The sequence below is a fragment of the Salvelinus alpinus genome, chromosome 17 (assembly GCF_045679555.1).
Source record: "Salvelinus alpinus chromosome 17, SLU_Salpinus.1, whole genome shotgun sequence".
Classification (NCBI taxonomy): Eukaryota; Metazoa; Chordata; class Actinopteri; order Salmoniformes; family Salmonidae; genus Salvelinus; species Salvelinus alpinus.
The window spans coordinates 36,366,166-36,387,692 of record NC_092102.1 but is presented as its reverse complement, the minus strand read 5'-3'; the positions used below and the strand labels follow the sequence as shown (position 1 = coordinate 36,387,692).

At 41.5% G+C, this 21,527-nt stretch overlaps 2 protein-coding genes across 5 annotated transcripts; both read left to right on the top strand.

Moving 5' to 3' along the window:
- The first annotated feature begins 4,022 nt into the window (after nt 1-4,022).
- Nucleotides 4,023-17,871, top strand: slmapb (sarcolemma associated protein b). 2 transcript variants are annotated; one of them, XM_071348813.1, is made up of 10 exons: nt 4,023-4,249; nt 4,577-4,633; nt 10,584-10,709; nt 10,937-11,011; nt 12,443-12,748; nt 13,640-13,889; nt 14,238-14,409; nt 14,997-15,131; nt 16,379-16,466; nt 16,863-17,871. In XM_071348813.1, the coding sequence occupies exons 2-9, from the start codon at nt 4,585-4,587 to the stop codon at nt 16,460-16,462; spliced, it is 1,197 nt and encodes a 398-aa protein (XP_071204914.1). In that variant the 5' UTR covers nt 4,023-4,249; nt 4,577-4,584; the 3' UTR covers nt 16,463-16,466; nt 16,863-17,871. The 2 variants fall into 2 exon arrangements, with proteins under 2 accessions (XP_071204914.1, XP_071204915.1); XM_071348814.1 differs by lacking the exon at nt 16,379-16,466 and having other exon boundaries at nt 4,133-4,249.
- A 1,878-nt stretch (nt 17,872-19,749) lies between these two features.
- LOC139543262 (filamin-B-like) lies at nt 19,750-21,527 on the top strand. 3 transcript variants are annotated; one of them, XM_071349507.1, is made up of 5 exons: nt 19,782-19,927; nt 20,324-20,620; nt 20,695-20,749; nt 21,196-21,313; nt 21,409-21,527. In XM_071349507.1, exons 2-5 carry the CDS (start codon nt 20,589-20,591, stop codon nt 21,453-21,455), a joined length of 252 nt encoding a protein of 83 aa, XP_071205608.1. In that variant the 5' UTR covers nt 19,782-19,927; nt 20,324-20,588; the 3' UTR covers nt 21,456-21,527. The 3 variants fall into 3 exon arrangements, with proteins under 3 accessions (XP_071205607.1, XP_071205608.1, XP_071205606.1); XM_071349506.1 differs by lacking the exon at nt 20,695-20,749 and having other exon boundaries at nt 19,750-19,927; XM_071349505.1 differs by lacking the exon at nt 20,695-20,749 and having other exon boundaries at nt 20,328-20,620.

Here is a 21,527-nt window from a genome sequence, read left to right as displayed (position 1 = left end):
AAAATAGCAAAAGAACAACTGCAGATTAAATAATGCTATAATTGAAAACTGAACACCCAATGTAGGCTTATGTCCCTAGAATAGAATTGACTTTGTACCCTATCTTGTGATTCTCACCAAATATGTTGTTGACTTCTCACAATATTCAAACCCCACAATCGAATAAACAGTTTATGAAATCACACTTTTTTTCGCGAATCTGCACATCGTTGTCTTCTCTCGTTTGTGAAACCAATGTTTTTTTTCGTACCTTCATTTAACTAGGCAAGTCAGTGAAGAACAAATTCTTATTTACAATGAGGGCCTGGCAAAAGGCCTCCTGCGGGGACACGGGCTGGGATTAAAAAATATATACAGTTGCAGTCAGAAGTTTACATACACTTAGGTTGGAGTCATTAAAACTCGTTTTTCAACCACTCCACAAATTTCTTGTTAACAAACTATAGTTTGGGCAAGTCGGTTAGAACATCTACTTTGTGCATGACACAAGTCATTTTTCCAACAATTGTTTACAGACAGATTATTTCACTTATAATTCACTTCATCACAATTCCAGTGGTCAGAAGTTTACATACACTAAATTGACTGTGCCTTTAAACAGCTTGTAAAATTCCAGAAAATTATGTCATGGCTTTAGAAGCTTATGATAGGCTAATTGACCTCATTTGAGTCAATTGGAGGTGTACCTGTGGATGTATTTCAAGGCCTACCTTCAAACTCAGTGCCTCTTTGCTTGACATCATGGGAAAATCAAAAGAAATCAGCCAAGACCTCAGAAAAAAAAATTGTAGATCTCCACAAGTCTGGTTCATCCTTGGGAGCAATTTACAAACACCTGAAGGTACCACATTCATCTGTACAAACAATAGTATGCAAGTATAAACACCATGGGACCACACAGCCGTCATACCGCTCAGGAAGGAGACGCGTTCTGTCTCCTAGAGATGAACGTACTTTGGTGCGAAAAGTGCAAATCAATCCCAGAACAACAGCAAAGGACCTTGTGAAGATGCTGGAGGAAACAGGTACAAAAGTATCTATATCCACAGTAAAATGAGTCCCATATCGACATAACCTGAAAGGCCGCTCAGCAAGGAAGAAGCCATTGCTCCAAAACCGCCATAAAAAAAGCCAGACTACGGTTTGCAACTGCACATGGGGACAAAGATCATACTTTTTGGAGAAATGTCCTCTGGTCTGATGAAACGAAAATAGAACTGTTTGGCCATAATGACCATCGTTATGTTTGGAGGAAAAAGGGGGATGCTTGCAAGCCGAAGAACACCATCCCAACCGTGAAGCAAGGGACTGGCAGCATTATGTTGTGGGGGTGCTTTGCTGCAGGAGGGACTGGTGCACTTCACAAAATAGATGGCATCATGAGGTCGGAAAATTATGTGGATATATTGAAGCAACATCTCAAGACATCAGTCAGGAAGTTAAAGCTTGGTCGCAAATGGGTCTTCCAAATGTACAATGACCCCAAGCATACTTCCGAAGTCGTGGCAAAATGGCTTAAGGACAACAAAGTCAAGGTATTGGAGTGGCCATCACAAAGCCCTGACCTCAATCCTATAGAAAATGTGTGGGCAGAACTGAAAAAGCGTGTGCGAGCAAGGAGGCCTACAAACCTGACCCAGTTACACCAGCTCTGTCAGGAGGAATGGGCCAACATTCACCCAACTTATTGTGGGATGCTTGTGGAAGGCTACCCAAAACGTTTGACCCAAGTTAACAATTTAAAGGCAATGCTACCAAATACTAATTGAGTGTATGTAAACTTCTGACCCACTGGGAATGTGATGAAAGAAATAAAAGCTGAAAGAAATCATTCTCTTTACTAGTATTCTGACATTTCACATTCTTACAATAAAGTGGTGATCGTAACTGACCTAAGACAGGGAATTTTTACTTGGAATAAATGTCAGGAATTGTGAAAAACTGAGTTCAAATGTATTTGGCTAAGGTGTATGTAAACTTCCGACTTCAACTGTCTGTAGGACAAAACACACATCACGACAAGAGATATACCACAACACTACATAAAGAGGTAGCGCAGCATGGTAGCAACACCACATGACAACAACATGGTAGCAACACAACATGGCAGCAGCACAACATGGTAGCAGCACAAAACATGGTACAAACTTTATTGGGCACAGACAACAGCACAAAAGCAAGAAGGTAGAGACAACAATACATCATGCAAATCCACCACAACTGTCAGTAAGAGTGTTTTAGTTTTTTTTTTTTGCAGCTCGTTCCTGTTGCTAGTTGCAGCACACTGAAAAGAGGAGCGACCCAGGGATGTGTGTGCTTTGGGGACCTTTAACTGAATGTGATTGGCAGAATGGGTGTTGTCTTTAGAGGATGAGGGCTGCAGTAGGTATCTCAGATAGGGACGAGTGAAGCCTAAGAGGGTTTTATAAATAAGCATCAACCAGTGGGTCTTGCAACGGTTATACGGAGATGACCAGTCTGAGTTTTTGAGTTTTTCTAGCGATAGTTCTACAAAATCTCATCATAAGACACTCCCAAACGGTTCAACTGGGAAATTAATTGAAGTGACCTTGTTCTTTTTCCTAGTTTTTTGTTGTTCATACTATTCTGTAGGCCTATGTATAGAGCTCTCTTGCTTTTCTACCTCTCTTGCTTTTCTACCTTTTCTCACAGGATACTTACGGGAAATATAAAAACATATATTGTGTGTCTCCAGCATAAAGACAATACAGTATAAATTGTATAAAAGTGGACATTGATGATAATTTATTGATCTGGTAGGGCCTAATACAGATTTAGTTACATGTTTAAGGGTAACTACATGACCTGACTAGAACAAACGGGGCCCTAGTTCAACCCTTTAATTAGGTTCCATATTTTCTCCACTCCAGGTCACATCAAATGGTCAGAAAAAACTTGGGTCCCTACAGGAAATATTTTATTAACTCCCTTCTTCATTTCTACTAATCTGTACATGGATGATCAAATGTATCCATTCAGTCTAGGAGGAAAAACGTTGTAGTACTGTGGAAGTCACAGTACTTGGTTGTCACACACACAAACACACACCTGAGTGGCAGTATTACCCTGGTGGTATTTACGTTTTATTTTTTCATTCTGTTTTGATTCACAGTTCTCTAGGTTGTTCTTGAGACTGTGTAGTTTCAAGTTTTATTAGTTGAATGTACAGGATACACGTGGTATACACTGTCCAATGAAATGCTTACTTGCAGGTTCCTTCTCGACAATGCAACAACAATATGAAATAATAAAATGTATAAAGTATAATAAAGGAATGCACAATTTATATTACAATATTTACACATGTATCAGGGAAGTGTACTGGCAGTATTTCCCTCATTCATGGATTTCCTAGATTAGTCTCTTTGGTTTTGCTAAATCTATTTTATTATTGTGTCCCATTCTGAACTTCTGGCAAAGCCTCCTAACCTTATTAATGTCACACCACATTAGTTCAGTGTATTAGTTGCATTCTCCACTTCTAACATTACACCAGTTTATATTATGTCATACTCCACATCATTTGTTTCTGTTTATTCTATGTCCTGCTTTTATTGTCAACAGTACCCCTTTCAGAGCTCAAAATGTTGCAGCATAATTTATCCTTATGGAAACATATGGTCAGCATGGAGTTAAATTAAAGGGAAATGGCAGTGCCCTACTTGGCATAACAAGGGCACACACACAGACACACATACACACACTCAGAAACTCATACACTCACACACTACCCACTCTCACACAATCTCACATTGGAAGGTCCTATTGTTAGGCTAAGCCCCCATTTCTACATCAGTACCAACTGGCCTGGGAGCAGCTCATTCCCTGAACAAAACCTCCCTCTGTTTCAGTATGCAGCTGCAGCTTCCGAGATGCCCCAGTCAGATTCATGACCTAGTGTGGAAAGACTGGGACCCTCCACCATGAAGAGGGGGGACTATTTGTGACAATTATTGTTTTGATCTGGATGACCTCTATCATTAGATTTTGACTACCCTCAAGGTAGTCAACCAGTAATTTTTACTGTACCAGTGGTTCTTTTCCTAACATGCCTTGGAAAATAGCTTGGCAGTCTGATGGATAGTCTTTGTTATTGCATTTGATGTCCCCCTCTTCAGATGGACTATTCCATTTCGCATCTGAAAAATCAGATAGTTGGAAAGAATTCTTCATGCCAGGGACTGCTGTAGCCCCAGCACTGATTATAGCAGAGAACACCTGACCTGAGGTAATATCACATTATTATATGTTTTGAAATGTAATGTACTTATATAGGCTTTATTATTTTCAATTATTATCCTTTCATTTTTAATTGCTTTCATAGAATACAATAATACAACATCTCTTCATAAAGTCCTCAATGTATGTTGTATGCACATTCATTTCACATTCAATTACATTTTTCAGTCTTGTGCTTCATATGTTATGTCATTGATTTCTTCTTCTGCTATGATATCTTGTCAATATTTTATTCTCAAGTTAGCTCATCTCTCACCCCGAACTGTTTGCAAAGTCACTGTACTCATATGAAATGATAATGTATCCTTTTTTGCAGATAAGCAAATGGATCATCAGGAGCTGAAAGAACCCATGAAGGTCACACTCATTAAAGGTGAGTGAGACCTTTTCTTTATTCTTATTACATGTAATTGGACAGATTATAATAACTGACCGGGATCTGTTGGATCAGTTCTGATGTCTCTAACCAGTCACCTCCTATTCTATTACGGACTTGTGCAAGTCATCCCAGACCTCGTTGCCGAGTGAGGAGGAAAGGGTCAAAGAGAGAGAGACTTTGTAAAGGAAAGACTGGGTGTGGAAACGGGACATTTAAGAGCTCGCATTGCTATAAAAGGCATTGTGTTTAGGGCCACAGTTCTCTGGTTTCAAGTGGAATCAAACCGTAATCTGAAGGAGCCTTTAATACATTAGGGATCACCTCAAATGACTGTTAAATGACAGTATTGACATTTAGGTTGACAGGATTGACAACCAATTCTAACAAGAGAATAACATTTTAGAGAGGACACTGGAGTACCTTGTGTATGTTCCTGATGCATGTCTGTGAGTGAATCAATTGTGCATGATCAATTAATTAGTAATGCCACTAGTCAGATAGGCTATACAGAACACATTGGCTATTCACCATAACAACAATAACACATTTGACCTTAGGGTTATCTTTTTTCACAGTTTATAGTGTAAATCTCATCAGAGCTTTATAATATGAAGTTACCCTTATAACATAGGAATCATTACACCTGCAGTATATTCTGTAGCTGTAAACCAAAGCATCAGGCCTAGACCAGAAGATTTCTTTGTGAGTGTTAATGTATAAAAATACAGTACCGGTCAGGGAATCATGAAGCCTCTGACTCAGTTTTGAATGGCTGCCACAATGGTAGCGGGCTTAGACATTAGGGTGGATGGAGCATGACGGCTATAGCCTTCAGCATGATGAGATGTAAAAATAGAAAAAGGGTTAGAAGGATTCTCATTACATTCATTCTGTGGTGCCTATGAGGGAACGTAATGGTCGATGAACCAGCAAGTCTGAGAAATATTTTTAGACGTAGAAAGGAATATTCCAGAGTTGTGTTTTTTCATCCGGCATCATTTGATGACACCAAATATCCCAAGAAGTAATGACCAACCATGATGTGTCAGTGAGAGATAAACCTTTAACATAGGGATGTCAACAAAAAAATACATTCCGGGGTCCGTGTTCGGTTTTTAACGAGATCTGGAGGGCCGCACTGAAAATTGGTTATATTTCCTCGCGGTCAGAATTTGCATAAAATAGTCCTCAAACGTTTTTGGAATTGTATAAGCTCCCTGACTGTCTAGCTTTCATTTAGGTGATTATTAGCGAGCTGAACACAGTCAGGAAACGGTATGGTAGGTCCATTATAATTTTTACACAGTTTCGATTTGGTTTGAGTTATTTTAAATGAAATATAGTTTTTTATTTGTATTTTTTGGGGCCCACAGGCCATATGTTTGACACCCCTGCTCTAACACATCCTGTTACTATCGGACACATTCTCTCACACACACAGCCTCTCTATCTCTCCCTCTCTCTTGCTTTCTCTCTCTCTCTTGCTTTCTCTCTCTCTCCCTCTCTCTTGCTTTCTCTCTCTCTTGCTTTCTCTCTCTCTACCTCTCTCTTGCTTTCTCTCTCTCTCCCTATCTCTTGCTTTCTCTCTCTCAGTTTCTCTCGCTCTCTCTCACACACGCTGACACATTTAACCTCACTCAGCTCCTCACGAAGAATCCATTTCCTCAGAGAAACACACACAACGAAACTCACTCAGCTCCTGACATATGCTCCGCGCAAACATCCATACACACACCTACACACGTTCTCATGCTCATTCAGCCATTTACAGACATGCACACACATGCACACACACACAAACACGCACTCTCTCAGATAGAGGCCAGAGCATTCCTCCCTGTCTTCACACACAGTGGGAGGTCATGTGCCTGAACAGGGGTGGGGGAGGGGGGGGGGGTGGGGGGGGTGCACCACCAGCCTCCAGCAGACTCTAAACACTGCTTTGTTTATGGACATTGATTAGCATAACTAACATCTCTGATTAGTTCTCTGGTTTGACGTCAAAGCTAATATTCCACAGTAACGTTTGCACGTGTATTTAAACGAGCTAGCGAGTGTGCGAGGTTGTGTGTGCATGTCTGTTATCTGAAACACCCATATTGTTAGTTTCTGCACTGATACAGTGTCTGCCACAGTGATGTCATAGCCCTCTGATATCTCCATTTATGGTGCACAGGCTCCATCTGTTATGGCGTCTTGTTTTGGCCTCTGCCAAACGCTTGATCTAGGATGAGGTCGTCTCTTTTTACAGCCCTGGCAGATTAGAAGAAGAGTTTTAGCTGGCTTTTATTCCATCTATTTTGAGAGAGAGTTATGCGTTGCTTTCTCTACTAGTCATCTTTTCGACCTATGAAATCATAGTCAGTAGAGGTCATTGCTTTGAAACTGTGAGAAATGTGATTACTTTGAGGGTACATCAAAGGGCTTGACTACTATAAGTGCCCGCTAATATAAGCGGACCCCAATATGTGAGTTCAGATGACATTATTAATTATTCTATTTTTGGGATGTAATTAGTTTATGTAATAGTCAAATTTTTGGTCATCTTGGGAAATTATCTCACATTTCATCCATGGCTAAATGTAATCTGTTGGCAGGGAGTGGGGAGGCAAAATAGTCCAGAGAGTCAGACATTCAGTCAAGTTTGACATTAGCTTTGGAATCTCGCAAAGGCCTAACGAGGGTAATAGAAAGTACGAGACCACATGTGGCTAATGTCAGTCATCTATAATTTTATGATAATATTTGTCCTCATTTGCCCCTACTGTAGATACAGTGGATTGGGAAAGTATTCAGACCCCTTGACTATAGCCTTATTCTAAAATGGAATAAATCGGGCAAAACAGCAAAAACACGCTTTTGACATTTTTGAACATTTACAAAATATTAAAAACAGAAAGGCCTTATTTACATAAGTATTCAGACCCTTTGCTATGAGACTCGAAATTGAGCTCAGGTGCATCCTGTTCAGTGGTGTAAAGTACTTAAGTAAAAAGACTTTAAAGTACTAAGTCGTTTTTTGGGGTATCTGTACTTTACTTTACTATTTATATTTTTGATGACTTTTACTTTTACTCCACTTACATTCCTAAACAAAATAATGTACTTTTTACTCCTTACATTTTCCCTGACACCCAAAAGTACTAGTTACATTTTGAATGCTTAGCAGGACAGGAAAATTGTCTAATGCACACACATATCAAGAGAACATCCCGTGTCATCCCTACTGCCTCTGATCTGGCAGACTCACTAAACACAAATGCTTCGTTTGTAAATGATGTCTGAGTGTTGAAGTGTGCCCCTGGCTATCCGTTAATTAAAAAATATAGAAAATTGTTACATCTGGTTTGCTTAATATAAGGAATTTGAAATTATTTTTACTTTTACTTTTGATACTTAAGTATATTTTAGCGATTACATTTACTTTTGATACTTAAGTACATTTAAAACCAAATACTTTTAGACTTTTACTCAAGTAGTATTTTACTGGGTGACTTCCACTTTTACTTGAGTAATTTTCTTGAACCTCTTAAAGCTAGGGGGCAGAAATTTTATATTTGGGAAAAAAACGTTCCCAAGGTAAACGGACTATTTCTCAGGCTCAGATATTAGAATATGCATATAATTGACAGATTAGGATAGAAAACACTCTAAAGTTTCCAAAACTGTCAAAATATTGTCTGTGAGTATAACAGAACTGATTTTGCAGGCAATAACCTGAGGAACTCCAACCCAGAAGTGCTTTTAAAAAACAAAAATCCTTGTTCCATTGCTTGCACCTCCTCCATTTAAAGGCGTATCAACCAGATTTATTTTCCAATGGCTTCCTCAGGCTGTGTCCAAGCTTTAGACATAGTTTCAGGCTTTTATTTTGAAAAATGAGCGAGATTTATCAAAGCGCGCCAGTGGATGACCAGGTGTCCTTTGATTGGTTCCTGCGCAGAAGAGATTTGGCTCGACATTTTCTATCTCTGTAGAATTGAACAGTTTACCGTCTGGTTGAAATATGATCGATTATGTATGTTAAAAACAACCTGAGAATTGAATATAAAAAACCTTTCACATGTTTCTACGAACATTACGGATAATTTTGGGAATTTTCGTCTGCCCTTCAGTACCAGAACGAGCTTGTGGTTTTCTGAACATAACGCGCAAACCAAATGGCGATTTTTGGTTATAAAACTAATCTTTATCGAACAAAAATAACATTTATTGTGTAACTGGGAGTCTCGTGAGTACAAACATCCAAAGATTATCAAAGGTAAGCGATTAATTTGATTGCTTTTCTGACTTTCGTGACCAAGCTAATTTAAGGCTAGCTTTTCTAGCAGTATTGATACACTCACAAACGCTTGGATTGCTTTAGCTGTAAAGCATATTTTCAAAATCTGACACGATAGGTGGATTAACAACAAGCTAAGCTGTGTTTTGGTATATTTCACTTGTGATTCCATGATTATAAATATTTTTAGTATTATTTTTGAGTTTGGGGCGCTGCCAATTCAGCAGTTGTTTACGAAAATGATCCCGTAAAAGGGATCCGTGTGGCAAGTTAAGGTATCTTTACTTTTACTCAAGTATGACAATTGGGTACTTTATCCACCACTGATCCTGTTTCCATTGATCATCCTTGAGATGTTTCTACAACTTGATTGGAGTTCACCTGTGGTAAATTCAATTGATTGGACATGATTTGGAAAGGCGCACACCTGTCTATATAAGGTCCCACAGTGCATGTCAGAGCAAAAACCAAGCCATGAGGTCGAAGGAATTGTTTGTAGAGCTCCGAGAGAGGATTGTGTCAAGGCACAGATGTGGGGAAGGGTATCAAAACATTTCTGCAGCATTGAAGGTCCAAGAACACAGTGGCCTTCATCATTCTTAAATGGAAGAAGTTTGGAACCACCAAGACTCTTTCTAGAGCTGGCCCCCAGGCCAAACTGAGCAATCGGAGGAGAAGGGCCATGATCAGGGAGGTGACCAAGAACCCAATGGTCATTCTGACAGAGGTCCAGAGTTCCTCTGTGGAGATAGGAGAACCTTCCAGAAGGCCAGATGGAAGCCACTCCTTAGTAAAATGCACATGCCAAAAGGCACCTAAAGACTCTCAGACCATGAGAAACAAGATTCTCTGGTCTGATGAAACCAAGATTGAAACCAAGATTGGCCTGAATGCCAAGCGTCACGTCTGGAGGAAACCTGGCACCAACTGTACGTGAAGCATGGTGGTGGCAGCATCATGCTGTGGGGATGTTTTTCAGTAGCAGGGGCTGGCAGATTACTCAGGGTCGAGGGGAAGATGGACGGAGCAAAGTACTGTGAGATTCTTGATGAAAACCAGCTCCAGAGTGCTCAGGACCTCAGACTGGGGTGAATTTGTAACGACCCTAAGCACACAGCCAAGACAATGCAGGAGTGGCTTCGGGACAAGTCTCTGAATGTCCTTGAGTGGCCCAGCCAGAGCCCGAACTTGAACCCGATCTAACATCTCTGGAGAGACCTGAAAATAGCTGTGCAGCGACGCTCCCCATCCAACTTGACAGAGCTTGAGAGGATCTGCAGAGAAGAATGGGAGAAACCCCCCAAATACATGTGTGCCAAGCTTGTAGCATCAAACCCAAGAAGACTTGAGGCTGTAATCGCTGCCAAAGGTGCTTTAACAAAGTACTGAGTAAAGGGTCTGAATACTTATGTAAATGTAATATTTCAGTGTTTTATATTTTATACATTTGCAAAAAATGGGGTATTTGTCATTATGGGGTATTGTGTGTAGATTAATGAGGGGGGGGAATTATTTTATCAATTTTAGAAGAAAGCTGTAACATGAAAAAATATGGAAAATGTCAAGGGGTCTGAATACTTTCCGTATGCACTGTAAGTCTCCACCCTGTCATGTTGGTCTGTCTTCTGCTGAACACTGTATTTACCACCATTCCTTTCCCAGATGAGATGAACCGATCCAACATGGGAACAAGTGACTCAGAGAAAGTCATCAAGCATCTGAACGAGGAGCTTCGTGAGGCCCAGGAGCTCTCCAACACAGGAAAACTGAAATGCATGGAACTGCAAGGTAATGGAAAAGCTTTGGGAATGACACTCACACAACAGTGGATTATAATATAATAGTAATATATGCCATTTAGCAGGCGCTTTTATCCAAAGCGACTTACAGTCATTATCCAATACTGTATAAAGATAACAGGCACAAGCATACACACCTTCACACAACAGCTGCAGCAGTGAATGTTCATAGTTAGAGAAGTTAACTTATTGTACTATTTGTGTCATACATTATAGGTCTCCTGGAGGAGGAGAGGAGAGCCAACAAGCAGCAAGCTGACGAGTCTGCAAAACAGTTGAAACTCCTACACGGTAACTATAGACCAAAGTGTGTGTGTGTTGTTTGAAGTTGCCTTGGATCTTCCTTACTAGAATTACTTTTGGGGTGTGTGAGAAATGTGTAGGAATGTGTGTGGGTAGAGCTGAGTTTTTGTTTGTATGCGTCACTGTTCATGAATCTAGGCTATTGTATATGTGGTTAAAGTTTGTGTGTAGTTGTGTTGTTGGTTTCAGTCCTGTGAGATAGAGAGAGCTTCACCGCCTTTTGGATGTCTTTTGTTGGTGCAGTTCCGGACCGGCCTTGATTTCCACATCCAAAGACATCTATGTTTGGTTCAGATTTTGTCCGGTCTGGACCAGCCTTGATTTGGCCCAAACATAGACGTCTATAAATGACATATTTTAAACTTTCATTCAGAACCAAAAATGAGCTTCATTTCAACATCTGTAAAATACGTATTTTCAACATCTGTAAAATACGTATTTTCAACATCTGAAAAATAAGTATTTTCAACTTTCATTCAGAAGAGTGATAGTGATGAGGATGTGACTAAGAAGGTGACCAGCGCTGTGGAGAGGGTGACGTCTGACTACCACTCCGGTTCATCCTCAGATGAGGATAGTGACCTCAGGGAAATCGTCCCTCCCCTACCGTCCCCCAAAATCGCCACACATACCAGGTGATCTACCCAGCTGCTCCTTTGTGGCGTCCTCCAGTGCCCAAGCAGAAGAAGATGGGGCCCTTTAAAGGATATAACGGCCCTCCACGTCCTCCTCACTATGGCTTCAGACCCCAAGGCAGACCCACACAGCCCTTCGGACACAATGGCTGGGCTCTGCCTGGCCAGAGAAGGGGGCATGGATACTGGGGTGGCACTCCAGGCCTGACTTACTGTTAGGGACCACTATAGCAAGTGTTGACGTTAGTATTAGCCTTTTCCATGTGCTCAGGTTTCCTGAGCTGTTGAGGGTAACCACAAGAGCAAGCAATAGTTAATGGGTGGCAGGTAGCCTAGCGGTTAAGAGGGTTGGGCCAGTAACTGAAAGGTTGCTGGTTTGAATCCTTGAGCTGACTAGGTGAAAATCTGTTGATGTGCCTTTGAGCAGGGCACTCAACCCTAATTGCTCCTGTAAGTCACTCTTAGACCGTCTGCTAAATGACAAAAAAATGTCAACAGAAAATGTACCTGATTTCAATGTCCTGAAAATAGGTATTTTTTTACATCAGGAAAATATGCCTTTTCAATGTTCTGGAAAATAGGTATTTTAAACATGGAAAATATCTTTTCACCTTTCATTCAGAACCTAAATTGAACCTAACTTCAACATCTGGAAAAATATGTATTTTCAACATCATTTTGCTTACTGGGACTATTCTAGTTTTGCTGGGGCAGAACAGCAAGGACCGGCCCTGATATAACTCTTCTCATCCTTAAAAATGTCCACTGTCTTCTTTGTGAGCAGGCCAGCTGCGTCAGCTACAGGACGAGCTGGGGGTCCTTAGAGAACAGAAAGACAGCGCCTCCCTGAGTTCACAAGATGAACTGCACAGATCCCGAGAAGAAGTGAAGACGCTGCGTCGCACCCTTGATGCTGCCACCGCCGATTGGAAGCGGGAGGTCTCTACGGTCCAGGGTAACCTAGCAACCGTCTCCAAGGATATGGAGAAGTGGCGAGAGACAGCCAGCAAGTATGAGCGTGAGATTAACGGCCTCCAAGGTGACCTACAGCAGCAGAGCAAGCAGTGGCAGAAGGCTGCCGAGTCACAAGGTACCAGTGGTGTAAAGTTCTTAAGTAAAAATACTTTGAAGTACTACTTAAGTTGTTTTTTGGGTATCTGTACTTTACTTTACTATTGATATTTTTGATGACTTTTACTTTTACTTCACTATATTCCTGAAGAAAATAATGTACTTTTTATTCCATACATTCTCCCAGACACCCACAAGTACTTGTTACATTTTGAATGCTTAGCAGGACAAGAAAATTGTCTAATTCACGCACTTAAAGAGAAAATCCCTGGCCATCCCTACTGCATCTAATCTGGCGGACTCATTAAACACAAATGCTTTTTTTATGTCTGAGTGTTGGAGTGTGCCCCTGGCTATCCAGAAAATCGTGCCATTTGGTTTGCTTAATATAAGGAATTTGAAATTATTTATACTTTTACTTTTACTTTTGATACTTAAGAATATTTTAGCAATTACATTTACTTTTGATATGTAAAGTATATTTAAAACCAAATACTTTTACTTTTACTCAAGTAGGATTTTACTGGGTGTCTCACTTTTTACTTTAGTAATGTTCTGTTAAGGTATCTTTACTTTTACTCAAGTATGACAATTCTGTACTTTTTCCACCACTGCAAGGTACTACATATACAATGCATAGAAAATACATAACAAATATTGATACTCTGTACACACAATATTTATCTGAAATAAGGAGTGTTATTTATGTGATTTATAAAGCATTTGTACACAAAGTTGCATCCATGTGAAAATATATCCACATCAACTTAGTTTGGGCAGCTAATTAGCCCCGAATAGACTGACTAAATAGTTTTACTGAAAGTATCAAGGAGTTGGCTGAAGCAGAAACAGACTATCACCCAGGCTGTGATATAATGACATGTCTGAGCGTCCCTATGGTTTTCTACAGCAGGTGAAATGGAGTCTATGCAGAGGGAGTGCACCAGCCTCCAGAGGGAGGTGTCATCCCTGCGCTTGGAGAAACAGGAAGTGCTGAATACACACCAGAAGGAGAGTGCTGCCCTCAAGGCGGAGAAGGAGGAACTGCTCAGGGCTCACCAGAAGGAGAAGGGGAACCTACAGAATGAGAGTGCTGTCATGCGCTCAGAGAAAGAGGCCATGCTGAAGAAGCAAAAGGAGCTAGAGAAGGATTTGGCCAGGTCAGTCTGTAGTCTGAAACACAACTGGCAAGAGCATCTGTGCCTAAACATCATACACAGATTCGATTGGGCGCAACTCAACTCAGAAATGGTCCCAGTATTTGCACGTCTGTCTCTGCCACTGTCACACTCTCCCTTGCTCTAATGCCCAGTTATCTTTGACTCTTTCTTTCGTGCACACACCGACATACACATATATATACACACACACTCTCATTAACAGACCAATACATTTGACATTGAAATGGTCACAATTAGAATACATTGGTCTACAAATCATTCATAGACAGTAACACTGTTCCTGAACCTCTGTCTCTCTCTCTCTTTCTACCCCTCTCTCTCCCCCAGCTCGCGTGCCCAGAGTGCTGAGCTGGGCAGCATTCTGAAGGCCCTGGAGCTCTCTCAGGTGGAGATGGAGAAGAGGCTGGGGGCCCAGCAGGAGCAGCACCAGCAGGACAACACCAAACTTCAGAGCCAGCTGGACCAGTCAGACGGCCGCACCAAGGACCTGCAGAGAGAGGTGGGCACATGCATGCTGTCTTCCTCTCTTCCTTGAAGTAATCCCTGATCTATGATCTGACATGACTGGATAGGCTAAAAAAAGCTACATTATAAACTGGGTGATTTGAACCCTGAATGTTGATTGGCTGACAGCCGTGGTATATCAGACCGTATACCATGGGTATGACAAAACATTTGTTTTTCCTGCTCTAATTACATTGGTAACCAGTTTTGAATAGCAATAAGGCACCTCAGGGATTTGTGGTATATGGCCAATATACTACGGCTAAGGGCTGTGTCCAGGCACTCCGCTTTGCGTCATGCATAAGATCAGCCCTTAGCCATGGTATATTGGCCATATACCACACCCCCTTGGGCCTTATTGCTTAAGTATATAATGGAACGCATAATTATCACAATCCTATCTTGTTAGCCCAGTGGTCACTACATGGAAGGGAGGAAGGAAGTATTTGTTCAAAGTATTTGATGAGGGCCTGGACTTTTACAACCGCTGTTTTATCCCTTTTGAAACAGAAGCCTTACGGTTGCTCAAACTATGCATGTTTTATGAATGCCCTGTAATATTTATAACCTCTCTGTTTTCAGTACGAAGAGACGCAGACCGAGCTGTCAGACCTGAAGGAGAAGTTTGAGAGAACCGAACAGGAAAAGCAGTCGATCACTGATGAGCTTGAGGAGTGTAAAGCTGACCTGAAAATGCTGCGGGAGAAAGGAAACAAAGTGAGTTATCCACTATCAAGACTTTAAAAAATATACTGCGACTAAGAAGAGGTCTTCAACATGCATGCTGTAAATATATATGTTTTGGAAATGTTGGGTTGAATTCAAATGTTGAGTTGAGATCAGTTGAGATGAAATTGACTTCAAGCAGCACCAGTAGCAGGCTACCCCTTCCTTTGAGTTTCAAGTTGAAAAGTTTCAGAGTTTATTCGACACGTGCACAGGATACAACAGGTGTTCACCAGAGCATTTCTAATCACACCACAACTGCTCCCTCCCTCCTCCCAACCCGCTTGTCCCTTGACTATTGCTTCTAGACTTAGACACACTTGGACACGCTTGTAGTATGTTAGAATATGGTCAGATACATATTGTGTTGTGTATTTATTGTACCGATATCAATATACGCTGAGTGTACAAAATATTAGGAACACCTTCCTGATATTGAGTTGCATCCCCTTTTGCCCTCAGAACAGCCTAAATTCGTCAGGACATGGACTGTACAAGGTATTGAAAGCGTTCCACAGGGATGCTGGCCCATGTTGGCTCCAATGCTTCCCACAGTTGTGTCAAGTTGGCTGATGTCCTTTGGGTGGGGGACCATTCTTGATACACACGAGAAACTGTTGAGTGGGAAAAACCCAGCAGTGTTGCAGTTCTTGACACACTTAAAACGGTGCGCCTGGCACCTACTACCATACCCCGTTCAAAGGCACTTAAATCTTTTGTCTTGCCCATTCAACCTCTAAATGGCACACATACACAACCCATGTCTCAATTGTCTCTCCTCTGAAATGGATTTAACAATTGATTTACCAATTGACATCAATAAAGGATCATAGCTTTAACCTTTTAAGCTATCCTGAGTGGCGCAGCGGTCTAAGGCACTGCATCTCAGTGCAAGAATCGTCACCACAGTACCATGTTCAAATCTAGGCTGTATCACATCCGGCCGTGATTGGGAGTCCCATAGGGCGGCGCACAATTGGCCCAGCGTCGTCCGGGTTTGGCCGGAGTAGGCCGTCATTGTAAATAAGAATTTGTTCTCAACTGACTTGCCTAGTTAAATAAAGGTTAAATGTAAAAATTAAAAAAATTAACTGGATTCATCTGGTCATTCAATGTCATGGAAAGAGCAGGTGTTCCTAATGTTTAATAAACACAGTATATTTGATGAGTTGACCCACTCTCCTGGGGTCAAACTCACCCATTCCCAACGATGTCTTTATATCCCTTCCCTCCTGTAGACCTCCCTATTGCTGCCTGTCCAAGCCATACTCATCGGCCTTATCCTGGCTTTGCTGTATTGGTGCTTCGGCGCATTGTGGTAGAAAGGTACACCGTACTCCTGTCCAGTCAACCCGGCCTACATCTTGCATTGTTTGTCTCTGTCAGCACACTGCATGAAACAAATCTCAAGTCTCGAAATTGAAAAGTCTCTCTCGTTCCTCTGAAATACTGAGGAAAATACGATGTCTCCCCATGACAGAACTAACATTTCTAATATGACATCTTCTCCTCTTGCCTGGATCTTTAATATCTAACGAATCTCTCTTTCTATGGGCTGATTTTTGTCTTGTCTTGCTCTATGTGAACATGTTGCTTTTAACCGTCATTGTTCTCTGTGCATTCCATGACAGCTTTGGCCAATCGGGTGCTGTTAAAGGGCTAGAGCAGCCTGTCAGACGGTGCTGAGGTCAGTGTTTCAGTTTGTGTCACTTCCTATTTCAGAGTGGATGGATCGTCTGGGTGCCTCATGCAGTTGCCGTGGTAGCGACTATGACTGCTGCCGTGCTCTACGCCAGGACCTGAGTGTGAGACACACACACACAAGGATATATGAGTGCAAACATGCACACATACGTACATATGGTCAGACTTCTGTACACTAAACCTATTAAATGCATTGCCTCCTGATCTGTTCAGTTGTTTACTCATGTTCAGATGTTTTAACAAGGAGAGCCCTTTAGTTGAATACTGATAGTTTCATTGATATATTTTAGAGAGAAATTTGAGAAATGAATATCAAATATACTGTACAATTAAAGACAAGTTCAATCTTCCTAAAGTTCTAATTTCAGAAACTCATAAATGCATTTTTGTTTTTCTCTTTATGTTTTACATTAGGACTCTATCTTCTCATAGGATTTCAACAATGAATATAGGCTAAAGATACTGTACACTGTTATCCTCACTGATAATGTTTAATATTACTGCAGAAAGACCTTCTGTCTTCGAGGTCCAACTGCCCTAAACACTTTCTTTGTTTTAGAGTCCAGTAAAATATGTAAATTCACCTTAAACTTTAATTTGCTGCGTTGCAACGCCTAAGCTATGTGTGAATACATGGTGAATGACCTTAGATAATTTGCATACACTCACTCACATAATTCTGGTAAAAAGGGTTAAGGAATACCCAGAGATTAATGATCTTGAGCCCAAAAAGTTAGACGTTCCCCCTCAATTTGATGTTAACTGTTGACTATTCAGTAGGCCTACCTCCCTTTTGAATCAATGTTTGCATGCAATTTAAACCTCTAGTATCAATTCATTTGTCATCCAATTAAATTCACCACAAAATATACTGTAATTCAAGCATTGCTTTTTCCAATGTAAATAATTGTGCAAAATGTACTGTATTTTGAAAAAGACAATGGCGGTGATAATATAGTTTAAAGTAAAACTATTTGCTCTAAAATGTACTTTGTGTGACCTTAATTAAACATTCTAAATCTCATAATCATGATTATTTTTCTCCAGTACCACATATTAGACAATAAGTGGAGCCACATGTTAAGTTTGGGTTGGTAGAAACCTCTCATTGACCGTATGAAATCTCAATGTTTACAGTATGGCATGTGAGTCATGTTGAACAGTTGTTGATTTGGCCATAGGCTACAAAGTATCATCAACTTCTCTAGGCATCTCTGATGGATATTACTTTACTATTGATAATCAGAAAAGGTGCTTTTGGAAGAAACAGAGGAAAGTACCTTAAACTTGGACATGTGTTTGGCATTTAGAGGACTCTTGTTTCAGTATTTTGCAAAGATGTAGAGTCACCATTTTTCAATAACACGCATGCACACACACCCCTCAACGCCTTCCTGCAGTCCATCTCAATGAGGACGGGGGCCAGGACAAGACCAAAAAACAGACCCCTGAGCTACGGCTGCTACACGGGCAACATAAGGTGAGATGTTTCTCGCCCATCAAATTATATGTAATAATAGTCTTATCCTGATATTAATAATGAATGACATCAATGCAGGCAGGGGGTGTAGGGATGAAATCAGGCCTGGATATTAGTCATAATGTAATGAACACGAGGGGAGACAGAGCTGGTTTCAAGCGCAGGGCACAGCAGGTGTTTATTGCAAAGGACCACAGGAGGCAACAGGTATCTGGGTCCAGGGGCAGGCAGAAGGTCATACATTGGAGGTCCAAAGGGGCAACATTACAGGCAGGGAAAAGGCTAGTAACGTAGTCCGGGGATTAGGCAATCCGGCTAAAGTACAGGCAGGGAATAGGCGTCGTTCGTGAGGCAGGCAAAAACTATCATACATAGGAGTAACTCACGGGAAACCCAGCACTCTGAAATACGTGTCACAAAACAAACAATACCTCACAGTGATGGGGTGCAAAGAACTGAACTAAATAGTGTGTGATAATGACATGCAGGTGTGTGAACAGGTGACTAGAATTCAGGTGATTGGGATCTGGAGAGAGCTGCGTTCAGGGGATCTACATGTTTGAGGGTGAGTTGGAAGCAGATTTTACACATAGGGCCCCCAGATGGAGATCAGCTTTACATCCGAGGGGTAGTCTTACTGACCTCCATCCAATAACCCTCAATACACATCCTAGTGAGGTCATGAAATGTAGTGTCTGATGCACTTCTTTCTATACTAACAGTTTGGACAATGTTTTGTGTTAAGATAACACAGAGGGAATATTTTGTCCCTCTACAGCAAAAACTCCTGAAATCTGTGAGGTTATCACTTCTCATATTCCACAACTCGCCCTCCTTTAAAAGCTCCACCGCACTATGGGGAGACAGACAGATTTGAAACAGAGGAAGGGGAAGAAAGCAACAAGGAACAAGCAACGTTAGTATATTACAGTATGCCATTTACCAAGAGCGAGGTCTCTCTGGCTGAACACAGTGTGTGTAACCTGACAGATGATGCACCATTGAAGAATATCCAGAAGAACACCATCACACGGTGGTGCAACAAGCACCTGAAGTGTGTAAACGGGTTCATAGGTGACCTTCAGTTTGACCTAAACGACGGGCTGACTCTCATCGCCCTACTGGAGGTCTTGAGCCATAAGAAGATGTTCAGGAATGTCATGATCCTCTTCCTGGAAATGACTGGACCAAAGCGCAGCACGTGTTCATGATATTTTATTAAATCAGAACACTAGAACAAAGAGGAAAACGAACAGTTCTGTAACGATACTAAACTATTCAGAAAACAACTACCCACAAAACACAGGTGGGAAAAGGCTGCCTAAGTATGATTCCCAATCAGAGACAGCGATAGACAGCTGCCTCTGATTGAGAACCACACCCGGCCAAACACAAAGAAATAGAAAACATAGAAATAAAGAAACTAGAATGCCCACCCTAGTCGCACCCTGGGCTAACCAAAATAGAGAATAAAAGCCTCTTTATGGCCAGGGTTAGACAAGGAAGTACCACACCAGGCCCACATTCAGACAGATGAGGCTGGATAATGTCTCTGTTGCGCTCGAGTTTCTGGAACAGGAGAATGTCAAGCTGGTGTCCATAGGTCAGTGACATGTTGAAATGCTCAGGGATCAATTTCAGTCTGGCAGCCAGGCCAAGATAAGGAAGAAGACAAAGTCACACTTCTTTGGTTACACTTTACATGAGGTTGAATGGGGTTGCATTGTGCAGATACCATATTTATTTTTAACTTCAATGTACCATTACTTGTAATTATACAATTTGGCCAGTTTTCTATGGTTCAGTCTTTGTTTAATGTACCTCACAGTTACTATGTACAGTCATGTCTTTGCACATGTTGCCACAATTTTTTATGTTATAAAAGTGAAGACTAATGGACTGTTTGATTTACCCTGGGAGATGTGTGATACTGTTTGTGTTAGATAACACTGGATCTCCCATCCATTCTTGTGGGTATAATATGGTGCTGCCTCAACAGTAAGGCCGTTGGGCCGTTGTGGACGGGAATATGAAGCTGATTTTGGGGTTGGTGTGGATCCTACACTACTCCATCTCTTCTCATTTACTGGAGGACGAGGGCCAGGACAAGACCAAGAAACAGACCCCTGAGCTACGGCTGCTGGGTGGATCCTGGACAAGGTGCCTGAACTGCCTATCACCAACTTCAGCCAGGACTGGCAGAATGGCATGGCTCTTGGGACACTGGTGGACGGACTGGCCCCAGGTGAACTATAACTGGATTCATGAAGACAACATCCAGCGTTGTTGTTACTGGGTAAGGCATACTTCCTATACCTTATATAGTCTAGAACCTGATCTTTGATACTCTGTCTTTCTCCCTGCCTGCAGGCCTGTGTCCAGACTGGGAGTGCCACAGGTGAGTCCTCGGACTATCAACACTCTTGTGGTTTCCACATATTGAATAAACCACTAAATCACAGGGGAACAGGGCTGACATTTCAAAACGTACGTGCCCTGATTTGTTATGAGTGTGCAGCACCCCTCAATATCCCATATGGTTCCCAGTACATTGGTGTAACTCTAGGAATTTGTAGAGATTTCATTTTAGGTTGTAACTTTTGGGAACAGCCTCTGGGGGGGTGGGTAATCATCGCTCATTACAGAATTCACCACACAAACAAAGCCTTCAGGAAGTAGAGTCCTTTGCTCATAGTGAAAGGAATACATAAAATGTAGCAGATTTACATCATGCACGTTGTTTTAGCTTGTAGGGGCGATGTCACCTTGCATGTGACCTGAAGAGGCCAGTTTGGGGAATAATTGGTGCTAGCATAATTCATCAGGAAAGGACAAACATTTACATAACCATTGTTTCTCTTTTGCATCCAGGGCATTGCCCCAGAGGAGATCATCGACCCTCGTGTGGATGAGCAGTCCATCATGACTTACCACTCCATGTTCCCCAAAGCTCAACTGAAACCTGGAGCCCCCCTCAATCCCCAATCAGGTTTGTTACTGCTCTACCTCTCCTATGTTAATCAGCGCTCATAACAGGCAATCTGGCTAGCCTTGTTTTTACACAAAGGTGATTTGTGTTTTGAGGTTCTATGGACAAATCCAGGGCAGAACGCTGTGCATGTGACCTGTGATGAAGATGAGATCGAGGACAGTCTTCATGTCCCACAAACGCCCGAATAAAAATAAATGCTACCCACACAAGA

What these genes read in the sequence shown, in the direction of transcription:
- slmapb (XM_071348813.1), top strand. Translation starts at nt 4,585, where the DNA reads ATGGATCATCAGGAGCTGAAAGAACCCATGAAGGTCACACTCATTAAA. An exon ending in CTAGAGAAGGATTTGGCCAG is followed by an intron (nt 13,890 to 14,237) that starts GTCAGTCTGTAG and finishes TCTCTCCCCCAG; the next exon opens with CTCGCGTGCCCAGAGTGCTG. An exon ending in TGCGGGAGAAAGGAAACAAA is followed by an intron (nt 15,132 to 16,378) that starts GTGAGTTATCCA and finishes TCCCTCCTGTAG; the next exon opens with ACCTCCCTATTGCTGCCTGT.
- LOC139543262 (XM_071349505.1), top strand. Translation starts at nt 19,858, where the DNA reads ATGAGGCTGGATAATGTCTCTGTTGCGCTCGAGTTTCTGGAACAGGAG. An exon ending in TGTCAAGCTGGTGTCCATAG is followed by an intron (nt 19,928 to 20,327) that starts GTCAGTGACATG and finishes CTCAACAGTAAG; the next exon opens with GCCGTTGGGCCGTTGTGGAC. An exon ending in CCCCCTCAATCCCCAATCAG is followed by an intron (nt 21,314 to 21,408) that starts GTTTGTTACTGC and finishes TTGTGTTTTGAG; the next exon opens with GTTCTATGGACAAATCCAGG.